Source organism: Sceloporus undulatus, chromosome 2 (genome assembly GCF_019175285.1).
Source record: "Sceloporus undulatus isolate JIND9_A2432 ecotype Alabama chromosome 2, SceUnd_v1.1, whole genome shotgun sequence".
NCBI classification, from domain to species: domain Eukaryota; kingdom Metazoa; phylum Chordata; class Lepidosauria; order Squamata; family Phrynosomatidae; genus Sceloporus; species Sceloporus undulatus.
Genome location: NC_056523.1, coordinates 226,820,197 through 226,846,295, shown reverse-complemented (window position 1 = coordinate 226,846,295; position 26,099 = coordinate 226,820,197). Strand labels below are relative to the sequence as shown.

The following is a 26,099-nucleotide window of genomic DNA, read 5'->3' as shown; positions in this document are numbered from 1 at the left end:
TCCCTCTGTATTTCCTGTTTATCTGTATATCCTAGCCAGGTGTAACATTCTACACACCAGTGTCATCACTCGGTCTGAAGAATAAGTATTACATTACATACCACAGACATTCAGGAAAGCACGTGTCGGGTTGTCAGTGTTTAACACTGTCGCTTTATGCAGCTCTGTGGGCTTTGGTACCCCTTTTCTACAAGCTGTTTTCACCAAAATGCTAGCAAAATTTATTTTCAGGGGTAGACTGCTGGCCATAGAAGCAAAGTACAGTGACATCCAAATCCAAAAACAGTGGTACCTTTATCAGTCAACCAGAATGCACGAAATAATGAAGCGAGTTTTTGAAGCGCCACTGCTTCTTCATCAGGCAAAGGTTTATTTTGTATTCACATGTATTTTGTACATTTTGGTTGGCTGAATAAAGGTTTTGTGGATTTGGGATGTTATTGTACAAAATTGTTTGCTTGGCCTTTGACTTTAAAACTGGTTGGCTGAGTTTATTGGATTGTACAGCACTTTGGGGATGCAGCACATTGATGTGTGCAGAAAAGGGATTTAAAAATAATTTTCATTGATAAATATATAAGTAAATGTATTAAGTACAATTAATAAGTAAATAGGTAAATACAGTCATCCCTCAAATTCATGGGGAATCCATTCCAGGGACCCCACAGATTCAAAATTTCGTGGATATTCAAGTCCATTGCCATTGGGGACAATAGGAACTTCAGTATCCTCCCTCCTGCCCTAAGGAAGGCCTTGCCTTGGCCGGCGCGGTCTTCTCTGGTCTCCTCCAGTCGGTGCAGCCTTCCTCTGCCAGCACAGCTGTTTTTCCAGCCGGCACATCTTGCTCCTGCCGAGGCAAGGCTGCCACTGGCGGGAGAAGAAGGCAGCACCGGCCAAGGCAAGGCCTTCCTCAGGCCGAAGCAGTCTTCTTTTGGCTGGAGCAGCCTTCGGCCAGCCTGAACAACCTTGCCTTGGCAGGAGCAAGGCTTGTGCTGGCTGGGGGAACAACTGTTGCTGGCAGTTGGAAGGCTGCGCCAACTGGAGGAAGACCACGCCGCTGGAGGCAAGGCCTTCCTTAGGCCGACACAGCCTTACTCCGGCCGGCGTGGTCTTCCTCCGGCCAAACACAGCCATTTTACTGGCCAGTGCAGCCTTGCTTCTGCCAAGGCAAGTTCACCAGCTGGACAAAGGCCAACTCGGCTGGATAAAAGACCCTGGCTGGCGCGGCTCTGCCCTGGCCGGCGCAGCTTCCTTCGGCCGGTGCGGCCATTCTCAGCCAGCACGTGGTGCTCCGGCCAAGGCAAAGCCATGCTAGCACAAAGAAACCCACACCGTCCGAGTCCTTGCCTCATAAGGGAAGGGAAGGGAGGAGTCAATACAAAACCACACAATTGCAAGTCCACGATACGGAGGGACGACTGTAAGCAAGCACCAACTCTTGGTCTGCTCAAAGGTGGAGGTGGGGACTTGCGCAATGGAACGTTCTCCATCCCCCCCCCCAAATCAAATTCCTTGGACAAAGAAGCTAACATGTCTCTTGTAATTCCCATAACTTGCCATGTGACCTCTACTGTGTTTTTTGTTTTTATTTTCAATTTCAGCTCAATGTAATCTTCCTTGGAATTGCTCTTTATAAAATGTTTTCATCTACGGCCAATATTGAAACCGGAGTCTGGGTGTCTTGACAATATCAAGACATTCATTCACAATTGAAAGCTGATTGATATGTCCTCAGGTGATGAATTCATTCATATTGGCACTGCTCTCTCTTTAAGATGGTTGCTGTTCTCGTTTGTCTCTGATGAGGTAGTATGTAATTATGTGCATTTCTGAACTGGTCCCACTTTCTTCTTCTTTTGGAATGGTTACGCATGTCCTTCATGTGAAAAAGTCCTCTCAAATAGCTTGGACTAAGCCATACAGGGCTTTATAGGTCATGATCATGAATTGTATCCAAAAACAAACCAGTGGACAGTGAAGCTGTTCCAACTAGGGTGTTATATGCTCCCTTTAACTGGTCCTGGTCTGCATTCTGCCTGCGGTGTTTTGTACCCGCTGAAGTTTTCTATCAGTTTCCAAGGGCAGCCCCATATAAAGTGCATTCCAATAATCCAAATGAGATGTAACCAAGGCATGTGTCAACCTAGTCAGATCTGACATCTCAAGGAACAGGCATACTTGGCGCACTAGTTTCAGCTGTGCAAATGCGCTCCTGGCCATTGCTGAAACCTGGGCATCCAGGCTCAGAGTTGAGTCCAGGAAAACAGACAAGCTGTGAACCTGAAATTTCAGGGTGAGTGTAACCCCTTCCAGCACAGGCAAAGTCCTTGTTCCCTGATCTGCCTTATGGTTGACCAGAAGCACCTCTGTCTTGTCTGTAAGTGAAACTGCAGTCATAGGACGTTAACATCCTAGCACACTATGAATAAAAAGTATAAGCATACATGATAATATTTGTGGAGAGCCAATGTGCTGTAGTGGTTTCAGCCTGCTGGGAGATCCAGTCCCAGTACCCCACTGGGCTACTAAGATTCACTTGACCTCAAGCAAACCATTCGCTCTCTGTTTAGCCTCCCTCAGAGATGATAGGTGATAAAGTGAGGAGGAGGAGAAATGGCAGGATAAAAAGGCAATAAAGTATTAGTCACACAAGCATTTGCAGTAAGTTATGGCCTGTATGCTTTCCCCCCAGCCTCAGTAATGAGAGATACTGACATTTAAAAGACTCTTTCAAAGCCCTCTGCTGTGTTTTAATGAGCAATTTAATCCCTAGTTTTTTGTGGGTTTTTCGGGCTATGCAGATAAGAATTTATTCCTGACGTTTCGCCGGCAATTTAATCCCTATTGCACTATGTGCACTCCTCATTCCAAATTTTAAAAAGTGTTAACAAGATCTGGAAATACCTACTATGCCTGGTTCATGGCTTTGGAAGGGGAATCACAGGCAGAGAGAGTAGTTTTCAAAGGGCAGAAAAATGCTTCCATGCAATAACTACACCAATTCCTAAATTTAGCTCAGTGCTAATACATTCAAAAGACACCATCCCTCAGTGAAATGAGACAACACTTTGATTTTTGACCCCTTTTCTAAGCATTTTTCTTTCTTACTCTAGAGTAAGTGGGATTTCTCTTGCCAAAAAGTGATGCATTTACTTTAATGTGAAGTCGAAGGCTTTCATGGCCGGCATCCATAGTTTTTTGTGGGTTTTTCGGGCTATGTGGCCATGTTCTAGAAGAGTTTCTTCCTGACGTTTCGCCAGCATCTGTGGCTGGCATCTTCAGAGAATGCTTGCCTGGAAAAAGTTGGGTATGCATATACTGTGTGAGCCTGGGAATGCAGGAGTGATTTGCATGTGTATAGTTCTGCTGCTGATGGCCGGCCTCAGGCTGGGAGGCTAATGCAAAAGAGGATTAATGTCTGCTAATTGGTGATCATTATCTGCTGGGACTCTGAATGGTTTTCTGTTTGCATTTGCTGAATCCTCATTTTGCTATTCTTCAGGACTGGTAGCCAAATTACGTTCACTTTAAGGGTTTCTTCTTTCCGATTGAAATTATCCAGATGTTTGTGGATTTCAGTGGCTTCCCTGTGCATCCTGACATGGTAGTGATTGGCATGGTCCAGAACTTCGGTGTTTTCAAACAGCATTTTATGCCCAGGATGTTTTCTGGCATGTTCTGCTACTGCTGATTTTTCTGGCTGGCCCAGTCTGCATTTACTTTAATGTTTCACTTTTTGGCAAATCTCATTGAACCATAGAACCACAGAGTTGGAAGAGACCACAAGGGCCAGCCAGTCCAACCCATTCTGCCATGCAAGAATTCTCAATCAAAGCATCCCCAACAGATGGACATCCAGCCTCTGTTTAAACATCTCCAAAAAAGAAGACTCCACTACACTCCGAGGGAGTTTGTTCCACTGTAAGACAGCCTTTACTGTCAGGAAGTTCCTCCTAATGTTGGGGTGGAATCTCTTTTCCTGTAGCTTGCATCCATTGTTCCTGGTCCTGTTCTCTTGAGTAGCAGAAAACAAGCTTGCTCCCTCCTCAGTATGACATCCCTTCAAATACTTAAACAGGGCTATCATATCACCTCTTAACCTTCTCTTCTCCAGGCAAAAAATTCCCAGTTCCCTAAGCTGTTGCTCATAGGGCATGGTTTACAGACCCTTCACCATTTTAGTCGCCTCCTTTGGACACACTTTGGACACGGAAGGCAATAGACACCCCCCCCCCCCGAAAAAATTGTTCCTGGAAAACCCAAGTGATAGGTTATCCTTTGGGTCTTCATAAATCAGAAATTACCTCAAGGCAGACAACAACAAGAAGAGCCCTCCCTCCATGCCATTGGTCATCATCCAGCCTGGGAGGGAATGAAAAGGCACGCCCAACTCCATCAGGCCTATCCAAAGAAAGAAGAAGGGCCCTCCCTCCAGTCCATCTGCCATGGTCCAGGCCTCAGAGGGAGAGAAGAACCATTGGACTTGACTCCCTTCCCCACCACCATTCCCTTCTCCTTTTGTGTCATTTCTTTTACGCCGGAGGGCAGGGAACTGTCTGAATAAATATCTGTAAGCCTTGATGTAACAAATTCCTTTAATCTTCCCTAGGAAAAAAGTCTTCCTTTCTGAACCCTTACAAATTTTTGACTACAATTTTATGAAGGCTGTGTAAAATTAAAATGCTGTTAAATATTTCAATATACATATCTCAGGATGGAGAATATAATCAGAATCAGAATTCATCATAAAATATGTGAGAGTTGGACAGTGAAGAAAGCGGATAGGAAGAGAATCAATTCTTTTTAGATATGGTGATGGAGAAGAGTGCTGAGGATACCATGGATGGCCAAAAAGACAAACAAATAGGTCATTGGACTGATCAAGTCTGAATTCACCCTGGAAGCCTAGAAGATGAAACTGAGACTGTCATACTTTGGCCACAACACGAGAAGTCATGACTAACTGGAAAAGACAATAATGCTAGTAAAGGTAGAAGGGAGCAGAAACAGAGGAAGACCGCATGCCAGATGGCTGGATTCAATCAAGGATGACGTGGTCCTGAATGTATAAGATCTAAGCCAAGAAGTGAAGGATAGAGAGACTTGGAGATAGTTCATCCACAGGGTCACCATGAGTTGGGAGGGCAGTTAACAACAATAACAGCCTAGGACAGATGTGTCTTTCCCCAAGGTCTTGCAGGCTATTTCTCTGTTCAGTCTTGGCCCCATTAACAGGCCAATGACCTTTTCCCTCCCTCCCTCCCTCTGTCCCTTAATTATTTTAAGGAATTGGGGGCCCTGGAAAAAGAATTCATACTAGACCTGTCTAGAGGCCCAGTGACAAATGGAAGGAATAAGACCAGCCTCCCTTCATATCTATGGAACTCTGTTATCCAGTGCTTGAACATGCTACAGTTGGCCCTCCTTTATCAAAGGATTATTTATCCACAAAGTCAACCATCCATGGCTTGAAAATATTCAAAAAATGTAAATTCCACAGAGCAAACCTTGATTTTACCATTTTATACAAGGGGCACCATTTTACTATGTATTTAATGGGGCTTCAGGATCCATGGATTTTGGTATCCATGGGAGGGTAATGGAAAAAACCTCAGCAGATACCAAGGGTCCACTGTACTATAGGCTACAGATAGATTAAATTGAATAAAATTAATCAGTTCAAGATAATAACAACTCCAAGTTGTATAACACTGGAATCTTCTTAGTATCAGTGCCAAAATCCAAGTGGCCTTCGAGCTACCACAGAGACAAACACGCAAACATTCTCTTTTATTCAAAGATATAGCCATGTTAGTCTGTAGAATCAGTAGAATCACTCACATACTTGGGCATGTTGGTCGTATATGGTTTAAGGATGGTTTAAGGGTTGCCCTGGATGACCTATCACCTCCAGCATAGGAACACATATAGTTGGTGCCTCCAAATATATGGACAATATCCTTAAACCGTATGCCATCATTAAATATCCTTAAACCATATGCCACCCCCAACTATGTGAAGGTCACCATGGACTTCCTACAGAAGATACAATCTATCCACAACCTTCCAGGAAACACCATCTCAGCCACTATGGATGTAGAATCCCTGTACACCAACATCCCACACAAAGATGGCTTACAAGCCATCAGGAGCATCATTTCAGATGGGAATCTATCCCACCTAGCCACTCAGGTCTGCCAGCTTGTTCTCACACACAATTACTTCACCTTTGATAACAACATATACCTTCAAGTTAATGGCACTGCCATGGGCACACACATGGCACCACGATATGCCAATATCTTCATGGCCGACCTAGAACACTTCTTTAACATCTGCACCAAGAAACCACTTCTCTACCTGAGGTACACTGATGGACTCATGGAGAGGACTCACTCAAGACATTTCACCAGACTTTCAACAACTTCCACCCACCATCAACCTTAGCCTAGAACTATTATGCTAACAGAAAAAAGAGAAAAGACAGAAATTACTCAACACCTTCTTTGCCGCAGTCTTCTCAGAAAAGAAAAAGGGTGCTCAACCTGAGGATAATGGAGCAGAGGACAGAATAGGGGGATTAGGGGAATTTCAGTACAGAATAAGTAAAGAGATAGTACAGGAATACCTGGTTAATCTAAATGAATATAAATCTCCATGACCTGATGAACTACATCCAAGAGTATTAAAAGAGCTGGCTAATGTAATATCAGAGCCATTGGCAATGATCTTTGAGAACTCCTGGAGAACAGGAGAAGTCCCAGAAGACTGGAGGAGGGCAAACGTTGTCCCCATCTTCAAAAAGGGAAAAAAGAGGATCCCAACAATTATCGTCCAGTTTGTCTGACATCAATACAGTACCAGGAAAGATTCTAGAACAGATCATTAAACAGAGAGTATGTGAACATCTAGAAGGCAATTCCATAATCACAAAAAGCCAACATGGGTTTCAGAGAAACAAGTCATGTCAAAGAAATATAATCTCTCTTTTTTAAATAAAATAACCAGCTTGGTAGATGAAGGGAATGCTGTGGATATAGTATATCTTGATTTCAGTAAGGCCTTTGACAGGGTTCCTCATTACATTCTTGCAAACAAATTAGTGGAATGTGGGAAAGGTAACTGTTACATGGATTTGTAATTGGTTGACTGGCTGAACCCAAAGGGTGCCCAACAATGGCTCCTTTTCATCCTGGAGAGAAGTGACCAGTGGAGTCCCACAGGGCTCTGTCCTGGGCCCAGTGCTATTCAACATCTTTATCAATGGCTTGGATGACAGAATTGGGGGCATACTTATTAAATTTGCAGATGACACCAAATTAGGAGGTGTAGCTAATACCCCAGAGGACAGGATCAAGATTCAAAATGACCTTGATAGATTGGAAAGCTGGGCCAAGGCTAACAAAATGAATTTCAACACGGAGAAATGTAAGGTACTGCATTTAGGGTGGGAAAATAAATATATAGATATAGGATGGGGGACACCTGGATACAGATATAGGATGAGGGAAGGGATCTGGGAGTCCAAGTAGACAACAAATTTAACATGAATCAACAGTGTGACCCGGCAGCTAACCAGGCCAATGCGATTTTAGGGTGCATCAATAGAAGTATAGTGTCTAGATCAATGGAAGTAATAGTTTCACTCTATTCTGCTCTGGTCAGGCCCCATCTAGAATACTGTGTCCAGTTCTGGGCACCACAATTTAAAAAGGATGTTGAAAAACTGGAATGTGTCCAAAGGATGGCGACTAAAATGGTGAAGGGTCTGGAAACTATACCCTATGAGGAACGACTTAGGGAGCTGGGGATGTTTAGCCTGGAGTAGAGAAAGCTAAGAGGTTATATGATAGCCCTGTTTAAATACTTGAAGGAATGTCATATTGAGGAGGGAGCAAGCTTGTTTTCTGCTGCTCCAGAGAACAGGACCCGGAGCAATGGATGCAAGCTGCAGGAAAAGAGATTCCACCTCAACATTAGGAGGAACTTCCTGACAGCAACGGCTGTTTGACAGTGGAACAAACTCCCTCGGAGTGTAGTGGAGTCTTCTTCTTTGGAGATCTTTAAACAGAGGCTGGATGTCCATCTGTTGGGGATGCTTTGATTGAGAATTCCTGCATGGCAGAATGGGGTTGGACTGGATGGCCCTTGTGGTCTCTTCCAACTCTATGATTCTATGGTTCTTTGAGATTTGCCAAAAAGTTAAACATTAAAGTAAATGCAGACTGGGCCTGCCAGAAAATTCAGCAGGAGCAGAACATGCCACATACCATCCTGGGCCAAGCCCTCTGACACAATTGCATATGCTCAGACCCACAAGACAGGGATGTCAAAGTCAAGGAATTACAACAAGCATTCCTCAAACTATAGTACCCACCACATGAAGTGAAAAAACAAATAAAGAAGGCAAGACATGTACCCAGAATTGAACAAAATGAACAAAATAAAGAGGGAAAATGACAGAAAACCATTAGTGGTAACATACAGCTCCCAACTGGGACCACTCAAGCACATCATCAATGAACTACAACCTATTCTAGACAATAATGCCACTCTTTCAAGGGCTCTTGGTGGAAGACTTTTACTCGCCTCCAGACAGCCTCCAAAGCTCAAACAGGTACTCATCTACAGGAAGACACATGACACAGATGGGGACACAGGTACTAAGCCTGGCCACAGACCAAGATGCCAACTCTGCCCACACATTTGTCCAGGAAATGTCATCACAAGGCATAATGTCATTACCCACAATATTAGGGGGAACTTCATGTGCTCATCTTCTAATGTGATCTGTACTATACAGTGCATGTGCGCCATGGCGGACACATGTTATGTGGCTTCCAACTTACATAGAAGCCGCTTGGGGAGGGAAACAATGGTGCGTGTGCCCGTGGCGCATGTGCGCCGATCCACCACATGCACAAGCCCCATTATTTCCTATGGAGCATAGGCAGATTTTCCCTTAAACGTGGGGCTCCGTAAGGAGAGGGCCCACTGTACTGTGTCAGCAATGCCCATCAGCACTCTACACTGGGCAAACAGGCCAGTCCCTGCGCCAGAGGATAAATCGACATAAGTCAGACATCAGGAATGCAAATACACATGGCAGAATATTTCATTTTCTCTGGGCATTCCATCTCAGATCTCAGAACAGTGGTCATTGAACAAAAGAAGTACAAAGGTAGATTGGAAAGAGAAACAGCAGAACTGGAATTCATCCACAAACTACAGTCCCTCAGCAATGGATTGAACAAAGACAATGGTTTCCTGATACACTACACCCACTTTAACACTATCTGACCCCATCCTCATGGGGGTGCCTTATATTCATCTATTCCCCTCACCGCAAGTTAGTCCCCTTGAAAAACTGAATCTGCCAGTTCATCTCCATGCCCATAGACCTATGTCTTTGTGCACTAACGACCATCGATCAAAGTTAAAACTGGACCTGATATTTCCATACACAAAGGATTTGTAATTTGAACTGATATCCTCACATACTAATGGCATATATACATCTGTACCTGGTTTCCACTGCACCAAATGCATCTGAAGAAGTAGACTGAAGTCTACGAAGGCTCATGCTACCAATTTCTTTCTTTCAGCCACTCTCAAAGGTGCTACAATATCTCTCTACGTACATTCTCTTTTATCATTATTCATAGTTCTCATATTAATTTTTTTAAAAAAACAATTCACTCTGTAGTTTGAAAAGCTTACAAATTCCAAGTACGTAATTACTATATTTAAGAATCAGAATTGCAAAAATCCTGCTTTTTGGTTGCAATATAATATATAGGTTGAATCTCTCTTTTCCATAATTCCAAATCTGCAATATTCCAAAAACCTAATTTTTTTTTTCATGGGTAGTGAAAAAATGGATAGTGACACCTTTGCTTTCTGGTGGTTCAATGTACACAAAGTTTATTTCATGCACAAAATTATTACAAATATTGTATAAAATGACCTTCAGGCTATGTGTATAAGGTGTATTTGAAACATAAATGAATTTTATGTTTAGACTTGGGTCCTATCTCCAAAACATCTCATTTTGTACATACAGTATAAGCAAATATTCCAAAATCCAAATCACTTCTGTTCCCAAGCATTTTGAATAAGGGAGACTGTATGGCTACCTAATTTAATATTTTGGTGCACACTGTATGTTTCCTACTACAAACCCCCCAACATACTTATTATGTTAATGCTAATCCTGTTCTATGTGGCCCTTGCTTTTTATCTTCTCTTACAGTGATCTTTTTAACTACCAATATTTTGGTTTCCCAAATTATAACTAAAAAGAATTATAAAGTTCTCTTTTATTTTCTGCAGAAAAAGTAAAAAACCCATAAATGTTTCCTAGTGTATATTACATTTTTAATAAACAATTATTAGCTCCATTCAGCTATAAAATCTGAAGAGCTCCAACTTGTCATGCTCTTTATAAATATATAATGTTGCCCCAAATAGTATGCAACGTCTTACTTCATATGTAGATCATATGTAGTAAAATCACTATATATATGTGTGTGTGTGTGTGTGTGTTAAAATTAAATTTAGTATTTTAATAGATCCAAATAGATTCCAGTGATCTTGTTGCTCATATGATGCTGAATTTATATCCAGCAATTATATCAGACTATTTAACTTGAATAAAATAATAATATAAGATACTGGCCCAAAACAGATGTGGCCAAAAAATCTGGCTTCTGCATGGCTTGAGGTGTGGCATTTAGATTACACATGCCGCTAACTTGCACAGAAGCCATGCTGGGATTGCTCCTGGGCCACCTAGGGCGGCCCAAACCCAGCCCTAGAAGGAGCGGCTCTTTCCTGCTCCTTGCTGTGGTCCATTTGGGACCATAGCAGGGGTCGGCATCAGGACCACATTGTGTGGTCACCCCAGTCCCAGGTTGCTCCGATGGGAACGGCCTCTGACTGCTCCTTCCTGCCCATCTGTTCCGCCCCATTGTTTTGAAGGATACATGGATACAAGGGATTTAAACTACTTCAGAATATTAACCGGGGAGGGGGGGGATCTGTCATGAGGTTAGCCAAATCATTACAGGCCTAACATTATGTAATGTACAAATGTGTGAAAAGTTAGGTATATTCCACTCACTTTTTTCAACACATGAGCACAAGAATGCCTAGCCCCAGTCCCCAGTCCCTCATCAATTTCCTCATCTAGAAACTGTCAGGGATTTGAAGGGTTAAAACACAGCACACAGGGAAATGCTTGATGTGTGTGTGTTTGGCCATGAGCATTCAGCAGAGTGGCAAGGTTGATCAGCACAGCTGAAGCTCATTGGCTCAAGGACACTTCAGTGTCCAAGTGTATGTAGCCATGGATGATGAAACATGTGTCTGGATTGCACAGGAGACACATGACATGGTTACACACCTGAACTCACTGGGTTTGGGAGACCACATGGTCTGGAGGCTATATAAGCCCAGGCGTTGCAAGGATGTGGTGTGGAGTTTTAGAGATCTAGTTTTGTATAATAGCACTGTGAATAAAGAGCACTTTGGGAGACTTTGTTTCTCTGGTGGTTTATCAGAAGAAGCTACAGCATCGGTTTGCTGTGTGTCCCCGGAGGTTCCTGCATTGCTGAAGTTCCTGGAAGACATCCAGTTGCTGTCATCCCAACTTGGACTTTGGAGCCATGTTTCGGCTTCTGGAAATTTGCCAGCTCTGCTCCAAGGGTCTAATTTAACCCCAGGACTCGTTTGAGTTGCTGACAGTGGATGTTGGACCCCAGCAGTTGCGCTGACAGAAGAGTGCCCCTGGTCAGTCAAAAAACAGATCTGGGAATAGGGATTGTTTTAAGGTTTATATATAATTTTTAATGAATTTTAATGTTTAATATTTTATCTCAAAATTATTTAGTTATTTTTAATAATAATAAATAGTAAAACTTTATTTATATCCCACCCCTCTGTCAATGATAATTGAGGTGTCTTACAAGTTAAAATGACATATAATCCCATTTTAGAAAAACTTTTATATTTTTATGTCATTTTAACTTGTAAGCCACCTCAACTGTCATTGACAGAGGGGAGGGATATAAATAAAGTCTCAATCTCTTATACCTTTTGATGCTGTTGTTTAGTTTTGAATCTGTGGCGTGGTCCAGACCAGTATTTTCCCCATGCCTGGCCACATACTAGGCTTGCGTGGCGGCAGAGCACGCCCTGCAACCCTAGTATGGGGCAGCGGTGTAATCATGGCAGCCTCTTATTGACACGGGGGCCACCATGATAATGTCACACACGTGTCGTATCCGGTCTGGGGTGGTGCAGGAAGGAGCTCCAAAATGGAGCTCATTTTGGGTGCGTTCATCGTCCCCACAGCAACCAAATGGCTGCAGGAATGATGCCGAGGAGAAAGGATTTGGGCAGCCCCTTCCTCCCATGGCTCTGGCTCCCAAGGTGTCCAGGGGCATGAAACCTCAATGACACCCCTTTTCCGTGCCACAGAAATTTTGCCGCTTCTCTGTGGTCCGGAAAAACTCTGGATTGGTGGCTGCAGGGCTGCCGGTGAAGCTGCCCTGCCTCCAACCCAGAGCTAAAAGGGGCGCCACAGACCCACTCTTTTGGGGCAGTCTATACCGCACCTGTGTTAGCTGACTAGATTCCTATTATGGAAAAAAGGTGGGATAAAACTGAATGCAAACAAACAAATAAACAAATAAATTATTTTCAGATAAGTTGCTTTTCAGACCAGGAAAGTGATGACGGAAGTGCCAAGGATGTGTGTTCGCCTGCCTGCATGGTGAACAATGTGAGATGAGTAATGTCTGAATATAGCTTCTGCCACCTGCTTTTCATAAGGAAAATCATAGATTTGTGATGAGACCTTCCTTACATGCCTGAGGTTACCTTATATTTACCCTGCTTCTATCCTTAAGTGTATAAGGGCCAGGTTCCCTAGTGTCTTCCCTGAACCAGTTTAGTATTTTAGGTAGCATGCTTGCCTTGCTTTATAGTGTATAGAATTCACTCAGTGTCATCTGTAATAAAAAATAAACATAACTTGGCCTGAAACAGATGGGCCAAATGAAGTGGCTTCTTACCACTTTGGAGGCATGTTATTCAAATGATGCACGCCTCCAACGCAGCTGGAGTGCACTTGGGCCGCTCTTTCCCATCTGTCTGCTCCAGCCCTCAATTAAATATTAAATTAGAGAGTATCTTGGGTAGGCTACTTCAATGTCAGGGTGCTTACATTAACGTAACACTTGCAGGCTTATCACAGCCCTCCCCCCCCGACTTTCTTAAGTGAACTCCCTCTCATAGTCAGGATCCCCCTCCGATTTCCAATGGCTCCCCCTCAGATCCCTAATCTGACTCACACTTTAGTTCCTCTCTCAGGCCTGTTACAGACTGCCAAAATAAAGCTGCTTCGAGTCTCTTTGGAGGTATGCTATTTAAATGATGCATGGGTCCTAAGAGTCTGGAAGTCACGCCAAAGCCACACTCCATTCCTAAGCACTGTAGTGCAGCTTTGGTGCAGCTTCCGGATTCTTAGGATGCATGCATCATTTAAACAGCATATCTCCAAAGAGACCCCAAGCAGCTTTATTTTGGCAGTCTGTAACAGGCCTCAGTCTCTCAATCCTGCCTTTTATATGTTCCAGTTCCCCCACAGCCGCCCCGAGTCAGCCTGAACCATAATTGGCTGCCAGGAAACCAGGTCTGCCTAGCAGCTCCATCACAGTATTAGATATTACGTACATACATTGCTTGTAATTCTGGATAACAGGTTATGCGGTACAAGTGTGATGTTGGGCGAAAATAATGTAGATTTTTCTTAGAACTAGCAAATAAGCATGAGAGAGGAATGGAAGAATGTGCTATTAAGGTCAATTTGGTGGGAAATGCTTGATACAGAGGAAAGGAGGGGCAACTCTGGGAATTGGAACATTTTGGTTAAAAGACAAATGGGGGGCAAGTGCAGGAAAATGTCTGAATTGTTAATTGCTTTTAATATAGAACAGAATAAATCTTTATTATGGTCATAGACCAACACAGGTGCTTTCGATATACACTGTAACTGAAAGTGTCTCAGCCCTGACAAGAATGCTGGTAGTTTCTTGAACAGAGCTTTCTCTTTGGCTGAACCTTGTGTCTCTGAACTGAAGTGACAGCTGAAAGGGCAAAACTGGAGACAGCTCCTAAACCTTTAACAGCCACAAATTCAGGTAACTAGCAACACTTGTGGAAAATCATTCTTCTATATAGCCATTAAAAGAACAGAAGCGGTCTTCAATTTTCACTCTGACGACCCAAGTTTGTATCATTCGACAGTGGAGGATGGGTGGATTGGAGAAAAAAATGTGTAGTGATTTGGAGTAGAGTAGTGATATCACCCATCTTGTTTTTTCACTGCTCTAAATTCAGCCTTTACACTACTTTGAACAATAACAAAGCAGCTGCTTTAGGCCTATTGGTGTCTGTATCTGTATAAAATAAGCATCATACTTATGCATTTCTCTTCCCTAAGATTGTATAGTCATCTAAAACATTGATTAAAATGCCAGAGAGTAATGGCCCACAGAGAGAACTTTGAGGTAACCACTCAAGACCTATAAACAAAATATAAACACATGGCAGATTATATAAATTCTAACAATAACATTAGTTTGGCAGTACAGTGCGCTCACACCATACGTGGCTTCAACTTTATGCATGGGCATCAATAAAACATACGATGTGCACCATGAGCATACACCCCATTGGTTTCAATGGGGCGCGAGCATATGCAGAATTCCACTTATGCATGGCGACCCGGAACGGATCCCCCATGTAATCAAAGGGCCCACTATATTTGTTCTGGACAAATCCATTTTGCTCCTACTGATGTCATCAAGATATTTGCAGACTGATTTCTATGCAATCTGTTTTAACTGAGGTCAGGCTGACGTGGATCTTCTTTTGTCTTTTTTGAAGAGGGGAATAATGTTTGCTCGTCTCCAGTCCTTTGGCACCTCAGCCATTTCCCAAGATTTCTCAAAAATTATGGCAAGAGGTTCTGTAAGCCTATCAGCAAGTGTTTTCAATACTGTGGGATGCAGTTCATCTGGCCCTGCAGATGTGAATCATAGAATCATAGAATTGGAAGAGAGCGCACAGGCCATCCAGTCCAACCCCCTGCCATGCAGGAAATCCAATCAAAGCATCCCCAATAGATGGCCATCTAGCCTCTGCTTAAAGACCTCCAAGGAAGGAGACTCCACTACACTCTGAGGGAGTGTGTTCCACTGTCGAACAGCCCTTACTGTCAGGAAGTTCTTCCTAATGTTGAGGTGGAATTTCTTTTCCTGTAGCTTGCATCTATTGTTCCGGGTCCTGTTCTCTGGAGCAGCAGAAAACAAGCTTGCTCCCTCCTCAACTGATTTAGGTGATTCCTGACTAACTCCTTATCAATACTGACATGCAATCTGGAGTCCTCGTTAATGTCTCTGTTGATGCATGGAAGCACACAGTCTTCTTTTGAGGAAAAACCTGAAGCAAAATACCTATTGAACAGTTCTGCTTTTCGCTGTTAGTATTTTGCCATTCTTTCTGAGCAAAAGTCCCACCATTTCCTTAAGTCATTCTCTTGCTTCAATGATATTTGAAAAAAACCTTCTTGCTGAGAGAGTGTGGCCGGCTGCTGAACATGGCAGGCATATAACGGCAGAGTGGGGCAAGATTTCATCATTTTTCACAAAACTGGAGATAATTTTGATGAAATTTTAGAAACAAAATAAATTCCCCTGATGCAGAACACCAACAGGTTGGCGGATCAAGATATTTCTACATTCTACCTAGAAGCAAAAGAGCTGAAAATCCAGTTGGAGGACAGAGGCCCAGATCCAGAAATGACATAACGCTCACACAGGAACAACAAAGATAGTAGAGGAGACAATCTAATGTCTTTCCTGAGCTGCTCAAAAAAACTAAGGGAGAACTTAGTAAAAGATAAGCAGAAAGATTGGGCACTAGCCCTGGAGCCTGTAAACTCGTAACTGTTGGTGATTACAGACTGCATACAAGATACTGCAAATGTGGCCTTTGAACATGGAACGCAACACAAATCCCGCCTGTGTCAACTTGAACGAATGAATTAATACCTATCTAACAAAATGGAGGACTGGGAAAACCAAAGCAGACGCTTCAATATTCAGGTGAAAGGGATCGCAGAACAAGCAAAGAAAAATGACACAGTATTCTTCTTACTTAACTGGCTGAACACAACCTGCCCAGATCTTCATTTACAGGAATCTGATATCAAACAAGCACACAGCATTCCCACAAAAAGCCTAAATCAAAGCTCCATACCCAGAGACATCATCATCCGCTTCACGCATCATATTAAGAAGGCTTTGGTTCTAAGGAAACTTACTGGAATTCCACACCTCACTTTCCAAGACGCAACCTTACAAATATTCCAGGACATCTCACCTGAGACACTCCAGAGGCGCCAAAGCTTTAAACTGCGGACAAAACTTCTACAGTTGGTGGGTATTAAATATAGATGGGAATTCTCCTTCAAAGTTATTATATTCAAGGGTGACACTGTCATGTTTGCTTTGACTAAGACCCAAATGCTCAATATCTGCAAGGCTCAAAGTGCCTAGGGAGCTGGAGCAAGAAATCCTGGAAGAAGCCCCACCTCCAACACCAAGCAAGCCTGCATTCAGTGCCCCAAGATGGATGACAGTTCACCATGGGTGGAACAAGCGTAGGGAAGGAACTGGAAAACCAAAATTTAATACATTCACCTAACTCTATATGACTCTGGTCATTCAGGCAAAAATCTCTTTATTCTATTTGTGAGTTTGTCCCTTTTTGGCTTGTTTTTTCCATGGTTGTACTGATTGCCTATCATCTTCTTCACCCTCTCATGCTAGTTACTTTTCAGTCCCTGCCATCTTGGCATCTTCTTCCCCAACCTGTTTTTTTTAATAACTCTACTCCAGCACATCTCCATTTTGTTCTCTCTAGTGACAATTATTTATATCCAATCTCAAATGTCACAAAACCTCTATTGACCACTTCACTCACACCCACCCCTTACTGTGATTATAGATCTACTCAATCCCTCACCCTCTGCTGTTATATTTCACTCTCTTCTCACACCTTTACTGTGCTTATAGATCTATTCAAACTCTTGGCCTCTGCTGATATATTCTCTAATTCACTCTGCTCTCCATTACATACTAAACCTTTTCATTGAGATCTAAGTCCCTATGTCATCATACATTGATGACATTTCACCCATCCCACACTCCAGGGAAGATCACCAGAGCATGGTTAGATTGAGGTGCAGGGCATGCCCTGCGCATCCCTCCCCTTGATCTGTTCCTGATGTTGGTTAAAGTTTTTCAGTTAAGATTGTTTGTTCAGTTAAGATTGTTTCAGTTAAGATTGTTTGTGCTAGTTATAAGGATGTGATTCTCTGAAAGTGAAACTCTGAGTCTCTTAACATATCCACCCCTTAATGTGTGACTGCTGATCCTTGCTATAAGGGCTATTTGAAAGTCAGGTTTCTTTGGGGTTCTATTCTAGGAATAATGTATTTACAGCCCAATTTTTCGAACTCTGGATAGACTCAGAATTGTATCTCTAAATGTGAAGGGGCTGGGGTCTCCCTGAAATGCACCTTTGTTAATGCTTACTTGAAAAAACTTAAACCAAGCATAGTTTTCCTACAAGAAACACATAGGAAAGGGACATGAAATATTCTCTCAAGGTCTCTCTTTGCAACTCAATACACTATAGATGACTCAAAGAAGTCAAGGGGAGTAGCGATACTTTTCCCAGATTCATGGCCATTCCAGCCCGATACAATAATACGCAAGCCATCTGGCCGCTTTCTAATATTGAAAGAAACTGTAGCCAACACTAGGTTGGCAACCTTCTATTCTCCCAACTCTAATCCACTAGGTTGGCAACCTTCTATTCTCCCAACTCTAATCCACAAGCCTTTATATGCTCCTTCTTGCAAATCTTGAGGGAGATGGTAGAAGGGACCACATTATTAGGGGAGACGTGAACAAGGTGCTTGACTATAAAATGGATAAATCTCACCATCTTTTCAAGACTAAAAGAAAGTTATCCCCAATTTCAGACCATATATCTAAAGAAGGGCTGCAAGACTCGTGGAGAACACTATATCCATCAACTAGAGATTATACCTTCTATTCACACACACACACGCACACACACACCACCTACTCTAGAATTAATTACTTCCTTGTGTCACGATCCTCCCTTTCCAATGTAATTGATGTCCAAATAGAACCTGTCATCTATTCCAACCATGCAGCCACAGTGCTGAACTGGCAGTTAAACTCAGACTCACAGAAACCTTGAATTTGGAGGTTTAACCCCAGCCTTTTTACCAACGAAAAGTGCAAAACCCAGATTCAAGATGTTCCCATGAACCTGAATAATCCCAATCCCTAAAACAAAATAGGATAGCCTGAAACTAAATCCTTCTGCCCTATAGCTCTCCTTAACTAGGATGCCAAATTATTTACTTCAATTATGGCCACCAGGATAAATGGGCTTATCTTGGAGTACATCAATCCTGACCAGGTAGGCTTCATGCCAGATAGGCGACTGGCAGACCTGATCTGTAGGGTATTAAGTATTTTGCATTATGCCAAACAATCCAAAATGCCTCTGGCCCTTCTATCTCTTAATCCCTTAAAAGCTTTCAGCTGAATGGAATAGCTGTACCTTTTTGGTATATTAAAAGAAATGTATTTTGGCCATAGATTTATTGAAATGTTGTGCCATTTCTATGAAAGCTTGGAGGGAACAATTTTAGTCAATGGGTATGAGCCTATACCTTTTGCCCTTACTAGGGGAACTAGACAAGTGTGCCCACTTTCGCCTCTTTTTTTTGCACTAATGATTGAACCCCTAGCAAACCTCATCAGCTCCAAAACCAGCATAACTGGTCTCAATATTAATGGCGAACATCGTAAGATTGCTCTTTACATGGATGACATGCTAATTTTTTTGACCAACCTAGAAACATCATTTCCCACACTTAAAGAGTTATTTGAAATGTTTGGCAAATTTTCAGGTTTCCAAAGTAACTTTGATAAATCTACCATGATGACCCTGAATACATCCCACAAACAGCAGGAACATTGGCAATCCCCCATGAACTTATATATCCATCCAGATTTTACCTGCCTAGGACAAATATGGGACAAACTACATACAGTATTTAATTCTCCAAGTACTTCTAATCAAACAGCTCTCATGATCAAACTTGTTATCACAAAATTGCATCATTCTCAATTTTTAAATCAGGTCATTAATGACTTTATGACAACTTTGTCTGGAGTTACAGCAGCTGAATAATCTTTTCCAGATGGAAAAGACTGTTTCTGGCAAGTCTTCCAAAATACTACTCTCCAATAGTCAATGAAGATTTTCATGCTTGCCTGCATCGCTGCTAAAACGTCCTCCAAACGGAGTTAAACGGAAAAACAAGCCCTTGTGTCTGAAAGCCTGGAACGCTGCTGAATTGCCATGGAAATTTGCCTCTCTCCTTTGCGTGCCTGAATCGCCTCACAGGGAGAGGAATTCCTCTGAACGCAAACTTTGCATTCAGAAGAATTCCTCTCCGAAGGAATGATTCAGGCATGCAAAGGAGGGAGGCACATTTCCATGGCAATTCAGCAATGTGCCAGGCTTTAGCAGCGATGCAGGCAAGTGTGAAAATCTTCAATGCTTTACAAGTAAAAGGAGATGGTTCTTTACAAGATGCTATTGCTCAAATTCTGCTGAGAATTTGAAAAAGACTCCCTTTTCTCTCAAGCCAAATAGAAGCAATGTTAACAAGTCAAAGCCAAGAGCTAAAATGCAAAAGCTGCAAAGTCAGGGACTGAATATCAAAATCAAAAGCAACTTTAAGAAAGAAACTTTTAATCCTAAACAGAAATCCTCCAGTCATGTTGATATCGATTTGATTCAACAATTATTTCAAATTGTCACCTTCTAGCAACCAGCTGCCTTCCTTTCCTGCACCCAGAATGCTTCTGGGCCCGACACTAGTGCAGAAATACGTTTGTTTTTTTAAAGGAAAGGAAAAGGCAGGAGGCAAAGGGTTGGGGCTGGGAAGGCCCCTGTCTGGTAATCTTTGGGGAGGGCTGCAAGATGACCTGGATATAGGAGGGGGTCTGAAGTGTACCAAGAAGGGGCGAGGGAGGTGGGAATGATCCATGGGGGCTTCCAAGCCCACCAATAAGGCAAGTTCATTGTACTAGTTTCACAGATTTCCCCAATGACAAGCTGGGACACAAAATGACACTCACACTTTTCCTGTGCCGTAACTTCTGTAGTCTACTGCTGCTGAAACTGCTACAATCAGAGCAGGCATGCCATAGCCAACCAAGTAGAAGTATTTTTTACGTGAACGTTCACTCTCGAAGACCTCCACCAACATGATGTACAGCTGTACTCCCTCCAGAAACATCCAGGTGAAAGCAGAAAGGAAGAAGAAGTGCAAGAGGGCAGCAAATACAGCACAGGCTATCTGGGAGAGCAAAAAGACAAAGCAAAGCAAAAAATTGGAACCTGAAATGACAAATCAAATATGATGTGTTGCAGATGCCCTAGTAGAGATTAGTGTTCAAATGACTGGACAGTGGAAAGGACCCCAGCCCTCTTTGGAGGTTGCCCTATTGTTTACTGAAGAATGAAGAGGGAGTCATGATTTCACTAAAATGGGAGGGAACTGGGGCTTGATGTGCGTGAAAGAGGAATGATTCCAAAGAATGGAAGGAAAATGGGCACTCCCTTACATTATCTCCCAGATCCCACTGGTTCCCACAACTTTCAGATATAGTATATTTGGATTTAATATGTACAACAAAATCCTTGCACTGCTAGTAATGGTCTTTGCCACCCCTTCACCTCCCAAACTATTTTTCTGGAGTTGCCTCTGTTTGTGTCTTTTATTAAGGATCTATCTACATTTTCTCCATAATTCAAGCACTGTTGGTAATGATTAGGAAGTGAATCTGCTTTTCATATTGGACCACACAATAGTCTTTTCTGAATGACAGCATAAAACACCAATCAGTGGCATATTGTTTGGTTTTCTAGTTATTGTTTGGTTTTCTGGTGTGTATTGAAATTTTCTGGACAAGTACTGAAGTCTAATGTTTCCCTGGGCAGCATTTTGCAAATTCAAGATCAAACATCATCTCTGCAGTAGCATTTTCAACTATAATATGTTTGTCTACTCATGGATCACTGCAGAAAGCTTTGCAGTATAGTTCATTTTCCTGCCTCTCAATATGCAGACAGCCATGATGGTCTACTAGAAAATCTCCAGATTCTCAGGCTGAACACCACATAAAATAAATGGAGAGAAGAATGAGCTTTATGCTAGCCCCTCTGTTGTTTGTAAAGATCTTAGGGTGGAGTGAATTAGATGTTAATCAGTTACGATTCTGGGACAATAATAACTGCTGTTTCATTTTTTAAAATGAAAAATACAGCACTTTTCTGGGTCACTAGCACAGAATGGTGCACAAAGATTACCTGTGAAACAGAGAGCTAAAGGAAAGAGAAACCAGGTAATATTGTATTACAAGAGCAAGATGGGGTGGGCTTGTGCTCTACACATCTCTCACTCTGTGCAAGAAATTCAGAATCAGAAGATTTCCACCTCACCGCACCTGGGCAATTTATGTCTTTTTACTGTGAAAACATTTATTAAAATGTGCAATCAAAATCTACTTCCCTGCAACATAAACCCATTTGATCTAGTTTATCCCTGTAGGCAGCAGAAAACAAGCCGTTTGTAAAGATCTTAGGGTAGAGTGAATTAGATGTTAATCAGTTACGATTCTAAAAGAGATATGAGAGAGAGAGAGAGAGAGAGAGAGAGAGAGAGAGAGAGCGCTAACTGGGACAATAATAACTGCTGTTACTATACATAGTAGCCCAAAGGTACATCGAAAGGGTCAAGGCAACCCCTCTCAATCTTCTCTTCTCCAGCGAGATTTATCTTGTCCCTTCAGTCTTGCCTCATAGGACTTACGCTGCCTTCCTCTAAAACCCATCTAGATGATGTATAAACAGTTCAGAATAAAGTTTTGATGAAGAAAGCAATTGTTCTGTTAATGCAGCTTATATTTCATTAGACTTTTCTTTGGCAGCTATTTCTTATTGCTCAGTCCTGTGGGGCTTGTGATGGACACACTCCCTGCCCTTTTGGGACATAATGAGAATCCCAAGATTCTCTTTGCATCTGTTTCCCAAACTGAAGATTAAGTTTTGTGGTGCATTAGACAGAGTCAACAGAAGCTAAATTGGGCAATATTACCCATTGGGTAACATTACCTAGTATTTGCAGAACATGTAAACCCCTCAAATTTAAGTCTTATCTTCTAGAGGTAGAAGATAATCTTTTCCCAAGTTTAGACTCTTTTTCCTAGACAGCCGTGACTGTTCACTCTTATGTGCCATTTTAGTCCTAATAAAAATATCACCCTACTGAGGCTTTTACTTTTCTTCTCATGGAACAACACAGCTCTTTATGATTTTATCATCTTTTGGAGAATGATTTTTTTAGTCATTCAGAAGAGACATAATGAAAGGATTTTCTCCTCCTTCTGCCCTCAATTACTGCTGAAGTTAAAAGGATAGCTCTGGAGAGCTTGAAAACTCGCTCACTGCTTTGTAACGTTTTAGTAAAAGATGCTCTGTTTAACTATCATGGCCAAAAAGCTTTTGATTTTCTGGAGGACAATGATGCTTTAGTGATGGACAACAATGAAGAAAAAGGACTTTTGGTATTTTTTACTGAACGGTTACCGGCTGGTCTGCCCTGTTGATTCCAATGAGGAAGAGAAGCTCTGCCACAAAGAGGCTGATACACAAGTTTTTATGGATAGTGTTTCTGTCACTCTGTAGCCCACGAAAGAAGCAGAAAGTAAAGATGCAGAAGAGGAGGCAGACAAGGGACAGGAGAATGCCGACCCAGGTAATTACATCCAGGAGCAGGTCGTGGACGGTATCACCATGCTGCAGACACAATAAAAACAGAATTAGTCAGCAGTCACATACAGCTATCCGAGTCTGTGAAAACATAATATGCCTGAAACAACACACAAGCCAGTCTCTCATGGTTGGTGGGGGGGTGCATTAAGTAGGATGTAAAGAATACTTGCAAATCGCAAGCTCGACTCAGGCTGCCCAAGCTCGACTCAGGCTTGCTGTTCACCGCTATGATCTTTGGAATAGCGGTATATAAATAAAACAAATTATTATTATTATCATCATCATCATCATCATCATCATCAGCTACTGTGAGATGATTTGCATCAACATTGTGAAAAAAGATTTGAGTTTTACACAATAAACAATCACAAAAGTCTCATATGCAAAAATGTTTAGCAAACATTTTTTCTTCACATTTTTTGCAAAAAGGCTCCAAAGGAAATAATAAAAAATGTAAAAATTTCATAATTTCATCCAGTACTGAGAAAGATGTCGACGTTGTTGTGGTATGCATGAATGAAACAAGGAAGGATTTCAATTCCCAGTATTAACAGATCAAGAGAGTGTGGTTGTACTCTTGCCTATCTGCAATAGCATAGAGAATGTACCACAACATTCAGAATCATAGAAGTGGAAGAGACCTCAAAAGCCATCCAGTTCAACCCCATTCTGCCATGCAGGAAGACACAATCACAGCACCCCTGAGAGATGGTCATCCAGCCTATGTTTAAAAACCTCCAAAGAAGGAGACTCCACCATACTCCTCTGAGGTATTATTTGATGTCATCTGTAAATTTGTTAAGCATGCCCTCTATTCCATCATCCGAGTAATTGATAAAGATGTTGAATAGCACTGGGCCCAAAGCAGAACCCTTTGGCACCCCACTGGTCACTTCTCTCCAAGATGAAGAGGAGCTATTGCTGAGCACCAACTAATTACAAATCTATTTAACCATTGCATTGCCTAGCCCACATTTTACTAGCTCACTTGCAAGAGTATCGCGGGGGACCTTTCAAATGCCTTACTGAAGTCAAGATATCTTACATCCACAGCATTCCCTTCATCTGCCAAGATGGAAATTTTATTTTTTAAAAAGCAGATAATATTAGTCTGGCATGTCTTGTTTTTGAGAAACCCTTGTTGATTTTTTGTAATTATGGCATTCCTTTGTAAATGCTCACAGACTCTTCATTTAATTAACTGCTCTAGAATCTTTTCTGGTATTGATGTCAGGCTAATTGGACAGTAATTGTTTGGGTCTTCTTTTTTCCCCTTGTTGAAGATGGGGACGTTTGTCCTCCTTGTCTGCTGAGACTTCTGTTCTCCAGGAATTCTCAAAGAGTATTGACAGTGACTCTGAGATTACTTTTGCCTGTTCTTTTAATACCCTTGGATATAGTGCATCTGGTCCTGGAGACTTGAATTCATTGTCATTCAAGTCATACTGACTGGACTCCATCACCCTCCAAGGCAGTGTCTTCCACTGTCAAACAGCTCTTACTGTCAAGAAGTTCTTCCTAATGTTCAGGTGGAACCTCTTTACCTGTAGCTTGCTCAAATCCACTGCTCCATGTCCTGCTGTCTGGAGCAGCAGAAAACATGCTTGCTCCATTCTCAACATGACAACCTTTCAAATATTTAAACAGGGTTATCATATCACCTTTTAACCTTTTATTACCCAGGCTTAACATATCCAGTTCTCTAAGTTGTTCCTCATAGGGCATGGTTTCCAGACATTTCATGATTTTGGTCACCCTCCTTTGGATATGTTCCAGCTTGCCCACATCCTTTTTGAATTGCCCAGGACTTGGCAAAGCAGAATAGAGTGGCAATATTACTTTCCTAGGCGCTATACTTCTATAGATGGAGCTTAGAATCGCATTGACATTTTAGCTGCCACATCACACTATTGACTCATGTTCAACTTGTGGTCCACGAAGACTCCTAGATCCCTTTCTCATGTGCTGTTGTCTAGGTTCCCCCCATCCTATGTCTGTGCATTTCATTTTTACTGCCAAGAGTAGTATCCAACAATTTCTCCTTGTTGATATTCATTTTGTTAGTTTTAAGGTCATTTTGAATTTTCATCCTATCCTCTGGGGTATTAGCTGCTCCTCCTAATTTGATATTACCCGAAAATGTGATAAGTATTTCCTCTATTCCTTCATTCAAGTCATTGATAAAGATGTTAAACAGCAAGGGGCCCAGGAAAGAAACAATTTCTTCACATGTTCTTCTTCAAGCATACATAAAATGACATCTTTTACACAAGGAGAAATTAAATTCTCAGCTATAGTATAATTCTTACCACATCTAGCAATACGATAAATACATAGGAAGCTTTAAGCCCTTTTTCATTATCTTTGCAAGCTGATGACAAGAACTATGTCATAGTCTGATGTTTTGCTAACTAGTGAAAAAGTCTGCATTCTTTGTATAGCTGATCTATTTTCATTGTAAATGTCAGAAGAGTGAAGAGGGTTTTTTGCTACCATTGGATAATACTTCCCTGCAAACTACATACTGGGTCTTAGGACAGTCCTCATCTCCTACATACAAAAATCCATACTTCATGTCTTCATCGCAGTATTTTCTTTTTTTTGTCTTTTAGAAGAACTGAAGACTGTGCTTCTCAGTGTTTTGAACTACTAAAGTGTTAAACCTGTCCTGAGAAATTCCTAGTGATTGTTCAATATTTACAGCATGTTTCAGCTTTTTTTTACTGTGCTGGTTTTCAACCACTGATCCATATATGATATTACACAAACTGAAAACTTAATTAAAAACTTAAAATGATGACAAAGAGAAGAGATGTAGAGAAGACTCAGAATAATTCACTCATTGAGGAACACCTGCCTGAGTTTCATTTATGTTATACTAAATCTCTCTCAGCCTCATAAGAAGGTGAAAGCAAACCCCTTCTGAACAAATCTTGCAAAATAAAACAAACAAACAAACAAACAAACAAACAAAAAGCCCTGTGATAGGCTCACCTTAGAGTTGTCATAAGTCAAAACCACTTAAAGGCGCACACGAACAACAATAACAACAAGAAAGCAAGTCAAGATGAGAAATC

The 26,099-nt window shown here is 41.8% G+C and overlaps 1 protein-coding gene across 32 annotated transcripts in view; it reads right to left on the bottom strand.

The window, feature by feature from the left end:
* Positions 1-26,099, bottom strand: part of ADGRL3 (adhesion G protein-coupled receptor L3) — a 459,475-nt gene that overhangs the window by 136,386 nt on the left and 296,990 nt on the right. For all 32 annotated transcript variants that reach the window (XM_042454258.1, XM_042454256.1, XM_042454257.1 and 29 more), the window contains 2 exons: positions 22,837-23,046; positions 20,325-20,545 (listed from right to left, as the gene is read on the bottom strand). In XM_042454258.1, the coding sequence (XP_042310192.1) occupies positions 20,325-20,545; positions 22,837-23,046 (431 nt within the window). The remainder of the gene's footprint in view (positions 1-20,324; positions 20,546-22,836; positions 23,047-26,099) is intronic.